Source organism: Rhinoderma darwinii, chromosome 12 (assembly GCF_050947455.1).
Source record: "Rhinoderma darwinii isolate aRhiDar2 chromosome 12, aRhiDar2.hap1, whole genome shotgun sequence".
NCBI lineage: Eukaryota > Metazoa > Chordata > Amphibia > Anura > Rhinodermatidae > Rhinoderma > Rhinoderma darwinii.
In genome coordinates, this window is record NC_134698.1 from 23,366,213 (window position 1) to 23,383,409 (window position 17,197).

The following is a 17,197-nucleotide window of genomic DNA, read 5'->3' on the forward strand; positions in this document are numbered from 1 at the left end:
TCGAGGTGAGGGAGATCCTGGACTGCAAGAGGGTAGGAGGAAGGACTTTCTATTTGGTGGACTGGAGCGGGTTTGGTCCTGAGGAGAGGTCCTGGGAGCCGGAGGAGAACCTTGATGCCTCTGCTCTTGTTAAGAAGTTCCTCTCTCGCTCTAGTCCCAAGAAGAGGGGGCGTAAGAGGGGGGGATACTGTAGCGTCCAGGGCCATCGGGTCCACTCACCTGACGCCCGCAGACATGGATCTGAATCTGGATCCCAGGAGACGCCAGCGCTCACTTCTGCTACGATCTGCTCTGTCCCGTAGGGTGCGCGCGCACGCTCGTGCCCTCTCTTAAAGGGCCAGTGCACGCACATGTAGGAAATCACCATCATCAACACACATGATTTCCTGGACTATAAGAAGGGCCCAACCCATCTGATCCTTGCCTGAGCATTGTTAGTATACCCCAAGTCTGTCTTTCAAATGGTCCCTTACTGTTTCCCGTTCCAGTTGTTACCCGTGCCCTGTTACCCGTTCCTGTATCCCGTACTGTGTTCTTGTTCCTGTGCCTACTAGTTGGAGTCGTGTCTACTGCACCTGTGTCATCCGCCACGTCCTGTGTTACCTACCTCCATCCGTGCCAGAGCTGCGGCCACTGTCTGGACTATCCTGGTACCCTTGTGCGGGACTTTTCTATTTCTGGGGTTCCCTGTTATTTTGCCAGCTGCCTCGCTGCTATGGCGGTGCGGCCTGGTGGGTCCACATACCCACAAACCGTGACATCACATAATGCAGTGAGAACACTGCTAATAATTTTTAGTCCCCGCATAAACCCTTTAAGATGCATTGTGTACAAGCAGTGAATCCACCGCACCTGGCCACGTTTTAACCTCCTTATTCTCTCTCCTCCTCTTCTAGGTGTTGGTCCTGAGCCTGGTACTTGGAACCACCATGATTTGCTTAGTGACCCGTATCTACTAATGTCTGGGGACTGGTAGGTCATTCTATTTTATCCAAATACTAGATGTATACTGTGATAATACATCACCTGTAGTGTTACTGTCAAATCTTCCCCCTGTACATGGACATAACTATAGCCCTAGTAGCCATAGAAGCTGCTATGGGGCTCTGATGCTGAGGGGGGCACCTTTGGTTGCCAAAACGTCATTAGTTTTTGTAAGGGAAGATCTGCTTTATTGCAGCATAACCCTTCCACGACAACCAACGTGTATATATACGGTGTAGGCCAGGAGGGAAGTATGGAGTGGGGTCACGGACTGAGCTCACTCCATAATTTGCTGGTGTTGGTTGTATGTTACAACTGACAGTTCACTGCGATGAGCGAAATCGTAGATTACTACGATCCCACTCGTTTAACCCCTTAGATGCTGAGGTCAATAGTAACTGCGGTAACTAAGCCATTAGAAAGATGGGGGTGGCCATCTCTGACGGCCCATTGCCCCCCTGCGATTGTGGGGTGCCAATGGTCGTCATTGCAGCTTGGAGGACTAATGTAGGCCCTCAGGTCTGCCATCTTTGCACCCCTGGCAAGGCTTAATAAGAGCAAGTAAAGAACACGATCAGGGGCGTAACTAGGAAAGACTGGGACCCATAGCAAACTTTTGACTGGGGCCCCCCTCTCCTGGGTGTCACACAACCCCCCCCTCTTGTAGATAGTGCCTTTTTTACAGCCCCCCCTGTAGATAACGCCATACAGCCCCCCCTTTGTAGATAGCGCCATACATCCCCCTGTAGAGAACGCCATACAGCCCCCCTGTAGATAATGCCATACAGCCCCCTGTAGATAACGCCATACAGCCCCCCTGCAGAAAACGCCATACAGCCCCCCCTGTAGGGAACGCCATACAGCCCCCTTTGTAGAGAACGCCATACAGCCCCCCCTGTAGAGAACGCCATACAGCCCCCCTGTAGGGAACGCCATACAGCTCCCCCCCTGTAGGGAACGCCATACAGCCACCCCCCCCCTGTAGGGAACGCCATACAGCGTTCCCCCCCCCTGTAGGGAACGCCATACAGCGTCCCCCCTCCCAAAAAAATGCGACCTACAGTGTGTCCTACAAAATACATGTATCCCCTCTCCACAGGATCTCCACAGGATCTCCACAGGATAGGGGATACAAGAGTGATCGCTGACAGCGATAGGGAGAACGGGGGACTGAAAGTCCCCTGAACTTCTCCATGAAAAACCTTTGACTTCCGGCGTCTGCGCAGCTCAATAAAAATGAAAGGAGCGCTGGTCACGCATGCGCACAAGCGCGACCGGCGCTCCATTTATTTCTACGGAGCTGCCGACACAGAACCCGGAAGTCCGAGGTTTGTGATGGAGAACTTCAGCGGACTTTCAGTCCCCCGTTCTCCCTATCAATTCCAGCGATAACACATGTATCCCCTATCCTGTGGATAGGGGATACATGTCTTTTGCTCTATTTTGCGCCTTCAGGACCAGACACCGTTTAGCCCTTTTTAGCACGTGTTCGTTAAATGGCTATAACTTTTTTATTTGTTTTTGCGAACGACGTGATTTTTGCGATGTTTTTTTAAGTAGACAATGCAGGTTTAATTTTTATCGTTTTTATACACACCTTTTTTGCTATTTTAGAATTTTTATTCATAAAGTTTGAAAATAATAGTAAAAAAATAAGCTTTTTTACATTTCAGCTATTTTTTTTTTGGTAATAACATAGTTTTACCCTAAAATAGACCTTTTATTTGTGATCGTCATTGTCTACCGTAAATTTTAATATATTACATGTCTATATTAGGTTAATTGGGTCAGCGCTAGCGTTACAGCAATGATGGGCGGGGGGGAACTGTTTTTTTTTTTGGGTGGGTATTTTATGTGTATTTATTATTTACATTTTTTTTGCACTTTACTTTATTATTTTTTTATTACTATGGTCTGTCCTCCAATGGTCAAAGAAGACCTTTGGGGAACTTTATATATATTTTTTCTTTCTTTTACACCATGTTTTTCCACTGTAACTGGAGCTGCACAGCAGCCCCAGTTACAGGGGAAATCAGCCCTCTCATAGTGACGATTGTCACTAATAGGGCTGTGCTCGGTCTAGTAAGACCCAGCAGCAGTCTGCCACTAACGGCACCCGGCGATCATGTGACCAGTCACATGATCACCGGGAGGAATAGAGACAGCGGCGCTGCTGCTGTCTCTATTCCTGTACACAGCACGCATTCAGCGCTGTGTACAAGTGATCAGAGAAGACAGAAGCAGCGAAAGCTGCTTCTATCCTCTCCTCAGGGTCCCCGGCAGTCACTGACAGCCGGAGACCCGACATTCAGCTGCCCGATCGCGCGGGCAGCAAGTTAAAACCCGAGCCGTAGAAAGTCTATGGCTCGGGTTTTAAGGACCCTGACCGCTGGCCGTAAAAATACAGCCAGCGGTCGGGAACCAGTTAATGGCAGAGCGGGGAGATACCTCCCTGCTCTGCCGTAGTGTTCAGTGGCGTCCCGCTGTAGCAGCCACAGCGGCTGCTAGCGGAGCCTCCGGCCATGGTGGGGGACCGTGCCGGCGGGCGACACGGGCCCCCTCATGCCGCGGGCCCCGTAGCAGCCACTACTGCTGCTACGGCGGTAGTTACGCCACTGGCCTCTGGCTTCATACTCTTCTGCCCAGGTGATATAGAGTTGTGCGTGTAGAGTACCAATACCTTGGCTGTGTAACTAGCTGTACAAGTCTACAGGCTCTGTACAAAAACGTGTATATATTATATATTTTATGAGAAGGATGTAAAATCTTGTACATTAGGTTTACGTTTACTACACCCATCATCTCAGGTTTACAAGTATAAATGAAATTTTACAGCCTGATGTCCGACAAAAGTTAACATTGAAGGGGTTATCGGACTTCAATAAAAAAAAACCTGCATTACACTAAAAAATACTCACAGGTTCCTCACGAGTAGTTTTCTGTGAAAGTTTCTGCAAATAATGGTAATTCCCACTGGGCCATTGTTTACATTCCCTGTTACTCTGAATTAGGTGGTCCCTCAGTTTCCCATGATTCCCCATCATCTGCTATTCCCTCCCCCGTCTGAGTTTTCACCGACCCCTGCCGTTTTGTAAATATCCCTTCCTCTGCTGGCTTTTCATCTGAGCACAAACTTTATTTGCCTGCATCCTAAAGGCTACTCCTCCTGTGACTTCTTGTGGACGATGCGTCACATGACCTGTGACATTCGCATAAGGGAGCGTTCCTGAAAGAGCCACAGAAGACACAAGAGAAAGGACATATCGTTCTAGGGGCGGATAGAAGAGGAAGTGTCACGTTAACAGTGATTTTTCGTTTTCTCGGTGCACTCTGAAAAAAAATTTTTTTTTCCTATCCTCCGTTATTTAGATATTGGTGGCATTATATTTGGCACCCGATTTTTAAATAACCCCCTGAACTGTCAATTGGGTGTGTAATTGGCAAGGGGGCGTGTAACATCGCTGTGACACTGTCCAATCAGCTACGGACAGTGCCATAGCAAGAGCTGGAGAGAGGAGTGTGCGAGCGCACGCACGCAGCTCCGTGCTAAGCACACTCGCTCACGGCAGACAAGAGATCAGTCTTGTCGTTTGTCTGGCGAGAACTTTAAGAGAGAGTGTGAAAGTGTGCATGCACGCACACATGTACGCGCGCTCTATCCTCACTCCAGCTCTTGCTGTGGCACGGTCCGTAGCGGCAACGTTACACGCCCCCTTGCCAAATACACGCCCCATTGACCATTCAGGGGGTTATTTAAATATAAATGGTACCAATATCTAAATAACAGAGGAGGAAAGGAAAAAAATGTAAAGTGCCCCAGAGTTTGCGCACCCCTTCCCATTACATGCTGCACCTGTATGGGCAGGTGACAGGTTCTCTTTACGTCAGGAGCTTACCCAGGGCTAGAGTACTTATTTGGGCAATGTCACTTGCACAAAACCGCTCTGTGCAGTGGCTCTCTGCTCTGGCTCCTAGTGGAGGGGCCTGACCGGGAGTCCCATCTCAATGACATCCATATGCCCGAATAAACACGGAATTCTGATCTAGGCTTTCAATTAAAGGCTTTGGACACCTTTGCAATGAAATTTTATAATTGATTTGCTTCCTAGATGCAAAATTAAACAACTCTCAAAAGAGTCCGTTAAAAACCCTACCATTTTGCTGCTGTAGAGTCTGTTTAACTCCTTTACATAGCTGGTTGTCCTGCTGCTTATTCATGTATTTTATTCATTTGTATAGCGCCAACTTATTCTACAGTGTTGTATATAGTAATCACTCACATCGGTCCCGGTCCTCATTGGAGCTTACAATCTACATTCCAAATAAGCCTAATGATTTTGAAGTGTGGGAGGAAACGGGAGTGCCTGGAGGAAACCCACGCAAACACGGGAAGAACATACAAACTCCATGCAAATGTTGTCCTTGGTCGGATTCAAACCTATAAACCCAGCGCAGTAAGGCAAAAGTTATTGCGGACGGGTGCTGACACCTGCTTTCTTTGCTCTACACCCTCACTTTTCTTAGTGTTAGATATAACAGTAGGGAGGAGGAGGAGAAGAAGGTTGTACATGGCAGATCAGAGTGTAGAGAGTGAGGAAAGTATCCAGGAAGGGCAGATCACACAGGCTGTTCGTATAGGGTGAAAATAAAGAGCACACATGGCAGTCTGCAGGGAGTGAAGCACACAGGCTGTAAATCAGTATATAAAAGAACCCACGGCAGAGTCTGCTGGGGAAGGTAGGGGGAAAATCAACCTCCTCAGCATCAGTGCTGGTCAGCACAAGGGAGAAGAGATCCCTCATGAGCTGTAGAAAGAGAAAGCAGTACAGAAATGAACCTGTGCTGATACATGAGATAGTGAATGCTGCAGCATCCTGGAATCAGACCTCAACATCCAGCATGTAATCCTGGGAGGGACATGAAAAAAAAAAAAAAAAGTGAATATCAGGGGTGTGAAAGTGAATGAAGGATTGAGGATTACAGCTTGCAACTTTTTTTTTTTTTTTTTATTTAACTCCAGGTAACCACTAACCTGTAAAAATATAATATATTTTTTTTTACATAAAAGGTGTATTCTATTAGGCTATATTCACACATTAGGAATTTGTGAAACAGCATCTGTTTTCGGTTTTGCTTTGCTGGTGTGTGTGTGGGGGGGGGGGGGGTCTTTTTTATAGAACAAAGAAAAACTGATATGCTTAAAAAGCGATGGAAATTGATGTGCATCCATGTTAATTCACTGTAATTTAATCCAATTGCACATATGCCGTTAAATGGATTACATGGTGTCAACATAGCCTTACAAAGAAAATGAGAAATTATTTTGCTGAACTTACAAACTTGAGGCAAATATTGAGATAGCGCAGATCTCCATAATACTTCTGCTCTTGGTGGAATATCCTGACCGCTCTCTCTAGCAGTGGAGACAAGTTGCTCTCTTTACCTCCCTGGGGATATGCTTGTTCTGCCCATTTTATATACCTACAACATAGAATAAGTTCAAGTATGAGAACGGTTTTTAACAATCCGATAGCTAGCACAGGGATTGCACAGGATCATAAAAACATGGCGGCTTTCTTCCAAAAAACACTGCTACAGCCGCCCACAGGTTGTGTGTGGTACTGCAGCTCAGCGCCATGTTGAGCAGCCATGATTTCCTTATCCTGTACAACCACTTTAAAATGAAAACCTCTATGAATAAAATAAAAAAAATGATAGAGTTATACTAGTGGGCACAATGACCTCCACTAAACACCCAAAGTGCCAATAAGAGGGACTGAAAAGCAAGAACTTCCTGGTTATGTGATCACATGATCCCTCTTAGCCAGTCAGCAGTTAAGAAAAGGATCATATGATGGAGTTTGAGAAGTCCTGCTCACATGGGTTTAGGGTAATGGTTTCCACTTTCTCGGCATAAAACAGATGCATAAAACCTTTTCCAGGTCACTTATCTATGAAGTCTTCTAAAAAAAAATAAAAAAAATGGCACTTTTCTGGAGCTCCGTCCTACCCATTCACAAATCAAAGGTTTAAAGATTATGACATTCTTGACAGAAAAAGCAGTCCCCACAGAGGGGCCACAATATTCTCAAATAAGGACAGCAATGTAATGATTATGCTTTACAGGATTTCATCCCCCATGGCTGCTCCACCAAGTCATGCTGTAAACCCCCTCCTTTATCCTTCTTCCATAATCCCCATATGCTTAGTAATGACTCTTGTAACTCGACCTCATACAAATAAGTGCAATATGACGGTCAATGAAAACAACTTTCTTTTAGGTGATTTTTTTTCTGTAAAATTGAAATGAAACAAAATAAAAACTTCTCTCCATACAAGCACCCCATCTATCCTGTGCTCACTTACAATGCACCAAAAAACTATTAGCCAACCTAAATATCATTACTGTTATAGAAGAGTCCATCAACAATTGACATACCGGTCCCAAACATCCAAAGGATCATCTCCAGTGTAAAAGTGAAGTTCCAATTCAAAGGCCCTTAAAAAAAAAAAGAACTAAATGAATAAAGAACCAAAACATTATCCCTCCATGTTTTGGCAATACAAATATTGGTTACACATCTCAGCTTTTTTAGGCGCTTATTTCATGTCACTATAGATCCTTCATCCACTGATCCCCCTATATAATCATATACTACAAAGACGTGGAGGATCTCGTTGTAAGACGGCTTCAGATGGAAACAATTTTTTTTTTGTTGCATTTGTGACCATTTTAGTTTTGTTAGTAAATTTTTAAACGGAGGAGCCCATGGCACCTAAGCACATGGCCGAGGAACATTCTGGTGAATAGGCACTTACAGCTCCCGCACATGTTGCATAAATGCTGCAGAAATTGACCCGCGGCGCAGATTCTCAATTTGCAGCATTTCAACTTATCTTGCGTAAAACGCTGCAGACTTTCGGTACGGAGATTCTACAGGAGCTCTAAGGCGGAGGTCTCCAACCGGTGACACTACAGCCGTTGTGGGACTACAAGGCCTTACATGTCACTCAGAGCACGTGGGTAAGTCACATGCGGACTTGAGTATGTTCACACTAGTGTCAGGGATCATTACCATGTATATTGTTTGCAAAAATATTATCCTCACACATATGTATATACATTTCAGTTCTTTGTGTAATATACTGATATATATATAACAAGTTCTTTGTTCATGACGGACACACCTATGGAAGACACCGCCCCCTGGAATGCAAGAAGAGTGTACAGAAGAACTTGCAGCTGAGAAGCCGGTGGGGGCTTGGGCACTCCCACATCCCTAGTGAGGGAGCATGTGTCTTTTCCTGTGTTTCTTTGTTCTGAATAAAGTTAGTTCGCTTCCTGTCCTATCTGAGGAAAGCTGTGTACCAACATCTCTTTGGCTGGTTTACTTCTTTCCAGGCATGCCTTCAGCTTTCAATATACAGAGGTGGTTATTCGGTGTGGAATAACAGGGAGAAGGAAGCTACCCTGAAATTCGGACTTGACACTAGTATCATGGCTTACATTTTATGTGAACGATGATGGAAATGATGAATCCGTTTTGCAAAGGATCCGGATAGATCCAATTAACTCACGATGGGTCCATCAGATTTTACGGTTTACTATGCTATCCGGGTTGTCACGGAGAACCGGAAAATAAATTATTGAAGTGTGAACATAGCCTAACTCATGTTATTTTACCCTCCCCAGAACATACATATTTATTGCCAGTGGAGAAGTAACTGGAGGAACGGTTTGTAACATGCTGATACAATATACAGGTGTATACACGGTAATGACTCCTCCTTGGACTCTCCTGATGTAGTAGTTATTGTCTGTTTAGTGAATTACTCACTGTTTCCTTTGCAGGATGGCATTATGGTTGGCATGGACTTGCTGGGAGAGAACCTCCTGCAGAGTCGACATATCCCTCCCATGTCGAAGAGGTTGAACATTTTCCTTACTGAGTTCCCACTCATCTCCGTCCTGTGCCATACTCTGCTGTACAAACGGATACAAAATATTGTAAAGATAACAGGTATATCAGCAATGACCAATATCTTCCCTATGATACATCTGCATCGGAGGCATCATTCAGGGCCGCTGTCGCAGATTCCGTAAAATTTGACAGGGAAAACGGTGCAGCATGCTGCACTATATCCTCCTATCAAAAAAAGACACCTTGGCGGAACTCACTGTAAGTCAATGGGGTCTGTCAGGCATGTTGGTATTTGCGGTGTGACGGATCCTGAACGCTTTGAAAACCGAAACACCAACGCAGATGTTTACAAAGACTAAAGCTGAGAAGCTCGCTGTGAAATACTGGGGATGAGCATGTATTACATGATGGCCGATAGATTTTAGTGGCCACTGAGTAACACTAAATTTCTTCAGCTAATTTTAGTATCCCCATGGTCACGTGGCTGCACCTATTCCTTTCATTTGTACACATAACTGAATGACTATAGGAGAAAGAGAAAGAGAGAGAGGGGGGGGAGAAAGAGAGAGAGGGGGGGAGGAGAAAGAGAGAGGAGAGAGAGAGAGAGAGAGAGAGGGGGGAGGAGAGAGAGAGAGAGAGGGGGGGAGGAGAGAGAGAGAGAGAGAGGGGGGAGGAGAGAGAGGGGGGGAGGAGAGAGAGAGAAAGGGGGAGGGAGAGAGAGAGAGAGAGGGGGAGGGAGAGAGAGAGAGGGGGGGAGAGAGAGGGGAGGAGAGAGAGAGGGGGGAGAGAGAGAGGGGGGGAGAGAGAGAGGGGGGGAGGAGAGAGAGAGAGAGGGGGGGAGGAGAGAGAGAGGGAGAGATAGAGAGAGAGGGGGGGAGGAGAGAGAGGGAGAGAGAGAGAGAGGGAGAGAGAGAGAGGGAGAGAGAGGGAGAGAGAAGATTGCGCCTGTCGAGGGAGACTGTCCGCTACGGGAGAGAGGTAAGGTGTTAGCTCATTGGTCCAGTGTCCATGTGCAGAATACCAAGGAACTGATATCCAATGAACTGAAATTAATTCATCTCTGTAGACGGCTGTGAATGCAATGGCCCCACACGTAGCAATTGTGTGTCAGTTGTGATTTTTTTTTGGGGATGTTTGTGGAGTTTGAAACGGAAGCTGTGGTTTCACTTTCAATTTCCGTTGCGGGGTTCACCCGATGGAAACCACAGACGGAACCCCGGAACAGAAAGCGAACGGTGATGTGAACAGGCCCTTACATTGACACCAGTGATAAAGAACCATCCATTACACATCCATTTTTTTGAATAGAGAAATTACGGCACGTTTTTATGGGCCCATGGACTTCTATTGGCCACGTGTACCTCCCCGTATGCTTACGGGAAGGTGTCGGGCCGTTGAAAAATTATAGAACATGTCCTATTTCAGGCCGTAATTACGGCACGGGCAGCCCATAGGAGTCTATGGGGCTCCCGTAATTACGGGTGACTACGTGTGTGCACCCGTAATTACAGGAGCGTTGCTAGGCGACAACAGTAAATAGTCACTGTCCAGGGTGCTGAAAGCGTTAAACGATCAGCAGTAACTCTCAGCACCCGGGACAGAAACTACCGATCAAATATAGATAAAGCTGTAAAAAAAAAAAAAAAAAAAAAGACATTCATATTTACCCAGAACTCCCTGCTTCTTCCTCAAGTCCGGCCTCCTGGGATGACGTTACAGCCAATCACAGGCCAATCACTGGTTGCAGCGGTCACATGGACTGCCGCGTCATCCAGGGAGGTCGGGCTGGATGTGAAGAGAGGGGTTATGAATTTCTTTTACTTTTATTACGGTAAGGGCTGTCCCTTCTCTCTATTCTGCACTGATAGAGAGAAGGGGCTGCCGATTAGCGCAGCGCAATTTTGCAGAGAAAACGTGCCCGGAAATACGGGTGCAATACGGGTCGCATACGTGTGACCAAGGACCCGTATTTACGGGTGGACAAAAATACGTTCGTGTGCATGGGGCCTAAGAGATTATACAACGAAAGTGTGAATTTAGCCTTACATTTTAGGCCAGTCTGCTGGGGACGTGCAGATGCAACGGTTATAAATGTTGTAGATTAGAAAAAATGTGCTACAGCCAAAGCTGTGCCCATGACCCCGCGCCTCCGCGAATAAAATAAGCCTGTTCTTAAAAATGCACATGTGCCCATCGCAGAGATAAGGATATACACACATATATACCACACACGGTGTATACCCTCCACAACGCCCCTCCCCAAAGTCACTGTCTCCCAAGATCAGCCCATTGGTAGAGAATTGAAAGGCAATTATACATTATATACACTCCGTTGTATAAGTACTGATAACGCCTACTCACATATTGCTTATAAACCCTCCCCCCAGGTTACAGTGCACATAATCTACGACATGGAGGGCAAACTGTGGCAGCGCCGCTACAGGGTCCAGCGGGGGGCGGCGCACACCACGAGCTGCCCTCCATCACTAGCGATATATTCCACCGGCACATCACGTCACTCACCGCCCGTGCAGTTATCTCCGCAGCTCAAGGAGTCTACGCCGCTACACAAACCAGATTTGAAATAAAGTAACTGTTGTCTGATTGGTCTACTACGAGACCTGTCACGTGACGCGCCTGCCCACCGCAGCTGTCTTCTCGAGTACCTTGAGATGATTTGCTAAAACATACCACGTGATTGTAAAGGAAGCACAAAAGCATCTTGGGAGATGTAGTCTTTCGTTTAGCTGTTCGGCGGCGCGCGCTGTTCCATGGAGTTCCCTGGAGAGGAATGATTATGTCAGTTTTCCTGTAGGATGAAATAATTCCTTCATATTTGACACTTTTATGCATGGGCCCGATCTTTAGTAATGGAAGCAGCCGAATGGTTTAGCTAATTTGGTGGTGCATTTTAGGTACACTGAGCATGTGACTACAGCCAACGCTGGAAAACGACTTCCAAGACCGTGTGGCCTAAATAATACGGCGCGGCCCCATGCACACGTCCGTATTTTTCATCCGTTATTACGGACCCATTCATTTCAATGGCCTATGGACACCTTTGCAGATTTTTAGGGATGGGTGTCCATGCCCCATGGCGGATCATCATAGGGTGTTTTGGATGGCCGCCCGGGGCCCGAGACTCCCAGGGGGCCCATAGCCACCCAAAGTACAATGTCGTTTTTGGCACTATTTGCAGCGAATTGCGGCAAAAAACGCGACGAAACAGCATTGTATTTGTCCTGCAAAAAGACCTTTAGACATAAGGTCACATGACCGCAGCTCTGTCACCCCATTATAAGTGCCCTATATTCTACATAATGTGATCGGCGCTGTAATGTAGATAACAACAGTGATTTTTATTTACACCGCGTTCCAAATTATTATGCAAATGTTATTTTTCGCTGATTTTACGAAATAGTCGATGCAAATGACGGTCAGTATAATCTTCACGCCATCAACCGTTGGAGTATAATGCAAATTTTATTGAACAAATCTCCTAATGATAACAGATTTTTTTTTTTAGAAGTAAAAAACTCAAAATGCTAATTATTATGCACAACAGATATCAATTTTTTTTAACCCCTGCAGGACTGAGCCTTTATGTGGTAATAACTCCGGAATGCTTTTACCTATCCAAGCGATTCTGAGATTGTTTTCTCGTGACATGTTGTACTTTATGTTAGGGAAAAAATTTGGTCGATAAATTCAATATTTATTTCTAAAAAACACCAAGATTGAGAAAATTTGCAAAAATTTGCATTTTTCTAAATTTAAATGTATCTACTTTTAAAACAGATAGTAATACCACACAAAATAGTTACTAGTTAACATTTCCCATATGTCTACTTTATGTTTGCATCGTTTTTTGAACATTCTATTATTTTTCTAGGACGTTTCAAGGCTTAGAACTTTAGCAGCAATTTCTCATATTTTCAAGAAAATGTCAAAAGGCGATTTTTAAAAAGGACCAGTTCAGTTGAGAAGTGGCTTTGAGGGCCTTATATATTAGATAGTCCCCATAAATAACCCCATTTTGAAAACGGCACCCCTCAAAGTATTCAAAACAGCATTCAGAAAGTTTTTTAACCCTTTAGGCGTTTCACAGGAATTAAAGCAAAGTAGAGGTGAAAGTTACACATTTCATTTTTTTTTTACAAAATTCATTTGCAATACTTTTTTTTTCTATACCACAGAAGGTTTTACCCGAGAAATGTAACTTATTATTTATTGCCCAGATTCTGCAGTTTAGAAATATCCCACATGTGGCCCATGTACGCTAATTTACTGAAACACCGGCCTCAGAAGCAAAGGAGCACCTAGTGGATTTTGGGGCCTCCTTTTTTTTTTTGCATATATTTTAGGCAGCATGTCAGGTTTGAAGAGGTCTTGTGGGGCCAAAACAATAAAGACCCCCAAAAGTGACCTCATTTTGGAAACTACACCCCTCACGGAAATTATCTAGGGGTATAGTTAGCATTTTGAACCCACAGTTTTTTTGCTAAATTTATTTGAATTAGTATGTGAAGATGAAAATCTACTTTTTTCTGAAAAAACTTAGAAATTGTTAATTTTTGCAAGGAATAAAAGAGAAAAAACACCCCAACATATGTAAAGCAATTTCTCCCGATTATAGCAATATCCCATATGTGGTAATAAACTGCTGTTTGGACCCACAGCAGGACTCAGAAGGGAAGGAGCAACATTTGGATTTTGAAATTCTGATTTTGCTGGAATAGTTTTCAGTGCAGTGTCGCGTTTGCAATGCACTGGAGGGAACAAAATAGTGGAAACCCCCGGAAAGTGACCCCATTTTGGAAACTACACTCATCAAGGAATTTTTCTAGGGGAGTAAAGTTAGCATTTTGACCCCACAGTTGTTTTGCTGAATTCATTGGAATTATTCTGTAAAGGTAAAAATCTACTTTTTTTCTGAAAAAAGGTAGCCATTTTTAATTTTTACAAGGAATAAAGGAGAAAAAGCACCCCAACATTTGTAAAGAATTTCTCCCGATTACGGAAATATGCCATATGTGGTAATAAACTGCTGTTTGGACCCACAGCAAGGCTCAGAAGGGAAGGAGCGCTATTTGGCTTTTGGAGTTCAAATTTAGCTGAAATGGTTTTTGGGTGCCATGTCGCATTTGCAAAGCCCCTGAGAGGCCAAAACAGTGGAGACCCCCCAAAAGTGGAAATTACACCACTTAAAGAATCTATCTAGGGATATAGTGGGCATTTAGACCCCACAAGTCTTTTGCAGGATTTATTAGAATTAGGCCGTGAAAATGAATATCAACATTTCTTCCACTAAAATTGTGCATTTTTTCAATTTCACAAAGGATAAAGGAGAAAATGCACCCCAACATTTGTAAAGCAATTTCTCCCGAGTACGGCTATACCCCACGTGTGATCATAAATGTTTTTTCTGGAGCTGCCCCAATCCTTTCGCATACATGACGTCTTCCATGCCTCCCTCCTTAAACGCTGCTCCCCGTCCTGGTCCCCCTCGAGGAAACCTCCTGTTCCCGTTCTCACCCCTGAGGGGGTGGAATTCGAGGTGGCCAAGATTATGGACAGTAGGATGGTCCAGGGCTCCCTCCAGTACCTGGTCCATTGGAGAGGATACGGGCCGGAGGAGAGGACTTGGGTACCTGCCCGTGATGTTCATGCTGGGGTATTGATCAGGAGGTTCCACCTTCTCTTCCCTACTAAACCGGGTCCTCTTAGTAAGGGTCCGGTGGCCCCTCATAAAAGGGGGAGTACTGTTAGGGATCTGCCAGGTACTACGTCTAGGTATACTCCTGTGATTAATCAATCCACACCTAAGGCCAGACCTGTTCGACTGACACCATCTCCCACCAACCAGGGTGGCAGGCTCAGGAGTGGGAGAGCCTATCGCGGCCTGGTCAGTCGGAGTTAGCTCCGCCCCCTGTCCTTTATTACCTGCCGTGCTCTCTTCCTCAGTGCTTGTAATTCTTCTGGATTCCTGGCCTCACTGCTGCTTGCTCCAGCCTGCTTCTGCCGTGCTTCTGCCTTGCTGCAGTTCCGCTTAACCTGCTTTGCTTTGCCCCTGGCTTGCTTCCTTCTCCGTGCTCACTTTGGTATACTCCACTTCATCCTGGTCCTGACTACTCATTCACCGCTCCGTTTCCTCGCGGCGTTCCGTGGCTACTGCCCCTTCCCTTGCGTGTTCCCTGTTTGTTCTCCCGTGCACTTAGACAGCGTAGGGACCGCCGCCCAGTTGTACCCCGTCGCCTAGGGCGGGTCGTTGCAAGTAGACAGGGACAGTGCGGTGGGTAGATTAGGGCTCACTTTCCCTTCACCACTTTCCTGCCACTACAAACAGGTTGCTGTATATTGTGTTCGGCATTCACTGTCGAGGGTGCTGAAAGAGTTACTGCCGATCAGTTAGCTCTTTCAGCACCTCGGACAGTGACGGGCGTCGACTAGCCTCATCTCTATGATGGCGGCTGCGCGAAAATCACGCAGCCGCGCATCATACACGGATGACACACGCAGCTGTCAAATGTTTTTTGCGCGCGCAAAACGCTGTGTTGTTTGCGCACGCAAAAACGCAACATCCGTCTGTATCTGCCCTTAGGCAAATAATTTTATTTTTTCTAAAAGTGGTAAAACATAAAACAAAACATAACAATGTGGTATCGCCGTAATCGTATCAACCTGTAGAATAAGGTAGACATGTCGTTTTTTTTACCGCCTGATGGACGCCGTTAAAACAAAACCCCCCAAAAAATGGCGTAATTGCTGTTTTTTTGCCTATTTCACATCACAAATAATTTTTGATTCAGCTTCCCAGTATATTATGCTGTAGAATAAATGGCGCCATGAAAAACTACAACTTGTCCCGCAAAACACAAGCCCTCATAAGGCTGCGTCGACGAAAAAATATAAAAAAAGTTATGGCTTTTGGAAGGCAGGAAAGGAAAAGGATAAAATGAAAAAACTCAAATTGGCCGTGTACTTAAGGGGTTAAAGTTTATTCAGTATACAGTAAGCATTTCTACAACTTTCTAATATACTTTGTGTTTCATTATTCCGTCATTTAGAGACTAAAAATCTGTTACAGGGCCCATCAGGGTAAGGTGAGTTTTCTTTTTATTGGTGCAAAGGGGGCCTAACTTATCTATGGTAAAACACAGGGGCCTAACTTATCTATGGTAAAACACAGGGGCCTAACTTATCTATGGTAAAACACAGGGGGCTAACTTATCTATGGTAAAACACAGGGGGCCTAACTTATCTATGGTAAAACACAGGGGGCCTAACTTATCTATGGTAAAACACAGGGGCCTAACTTATCTATGGTAAAACATAGGCGGCCTAACTTATCTATGGTAAAACACAGGGGCCTAATTTATCTATGGTAAAACACAGGGGGCCTAACTTATCTATGGTAAAACACAGGGGCCTAACTTATCTATGGTAAAACACAGGGGGCCTAACTTATCTATGGTAAAACACAGGGGGCCTAACTTATCTATGGTAAAACACAGGGGGCCTAACTTATCTATGGTAAAACACAGGGGACCTAACTTATCTATGGTAAAACACAGGGACCTAACTTATCTATGGTAAAACACAGGGGCCTAACTTATCTATGGTAAAACACAAGGGGCCTAACTTATCTATGGTAAAACACAGGGGGCCTAACTTATCTATGGTAAAACACAGCGGGCCTAACTTTTTATTTTGGGTGTCTAGTTTCTTCCATTTTACTGCCGCTGCTGCCGAGTAAGTTGCACCGCAAAGGGGTCACTAAGACCATGTTCACACGGTGGATTTTGCTTGGTGGCTCCCGCTGCAAAATCGGACGCAGAATTATTCCTGCCGTCAACCAAAAGATTCCTACTCCCATTCACTTCAGATCGGGCAGGACGCTTCTTTTGCCCGCTAGTTGAAAAAATCAGCTAGCGGTAAAAAGAGGCATCCGCCTCCCACTGAAATAGAGATCTGCAGAACATTGCTCTCTCCTCTCTACCTCCTGACAGATACATAGTGATATATTCTGCAGATTATTGTCCAACTGACTACTCTAGAGATCTGCAGAACATTGCTCCTCTACCTCCTGACAGATACATAGTGATATATTCTGCAGATTATTACACCACTGACTTCTCTAGAGATCTGCAGAACATTGCTCCTCTAACTCCTGACAGATACATAGTGATATATTCTGCAGATTATTACACAACTGACCTCTCTGGAGATCTGCAGCACATTGCTCCTCTACCTCCTGACAGATACATAGTGATATATTCTGCAGATTATTA

General features: G+C 45.1%; 1 protein-coding gene across 5 annotated transcripts; it reads right to left on the bottom strand.

Annotated features, from left to right (window-relative positions):
• Nucleotides 1-6,215: 6,215 nt before the first annotated feature.
• LOC142664675 (mitotic checkpoint serine/threonine-protein kinase BUB1 beta-like) lies at nt 6,216-11,682 on the bottom strand. Of its 5 annotated transcripts, none has more exons than XM_075843899.1 (4): nt 11,598-11,682; nt 8,823-8,968; nt 7,424-7,483; nt 6,216-6,465 (listed from the first exon to the last, which is right to left on the bottom strand). In XM_075843899.1, the coding sequence occupies exons 1-4, from the start codon at nt 11,625-11,627 to the stop codon at nt 6,303-6,305; spliced, it is 399 nt and encodes a 132-aa protein (XP_075700014.1). In that variant the 5' UTR covers nt 11,628-11,682; the 3' UTR covers nt 6,216-6,302. The 5 variants fall into 5 exon arrangements, with proteins under 5 accessions (XP_075700014.1, XP_075700017.1, XP_075700016.1 ...); XM_075843902.1 differs by lacking the exon at nt 11,598-11,682 and adding an exon at nt 11,430-11,577 and having other exon boundaries at nt 8,823-8,965; XM_075843901.1 differs by lacking the exon at nt 11,598-11,682 and adding an exon at nt 11,430-11,577.
• Between the last annotated feature and the right edge of the window lie 5,515 nt (nt 11,683-17,197).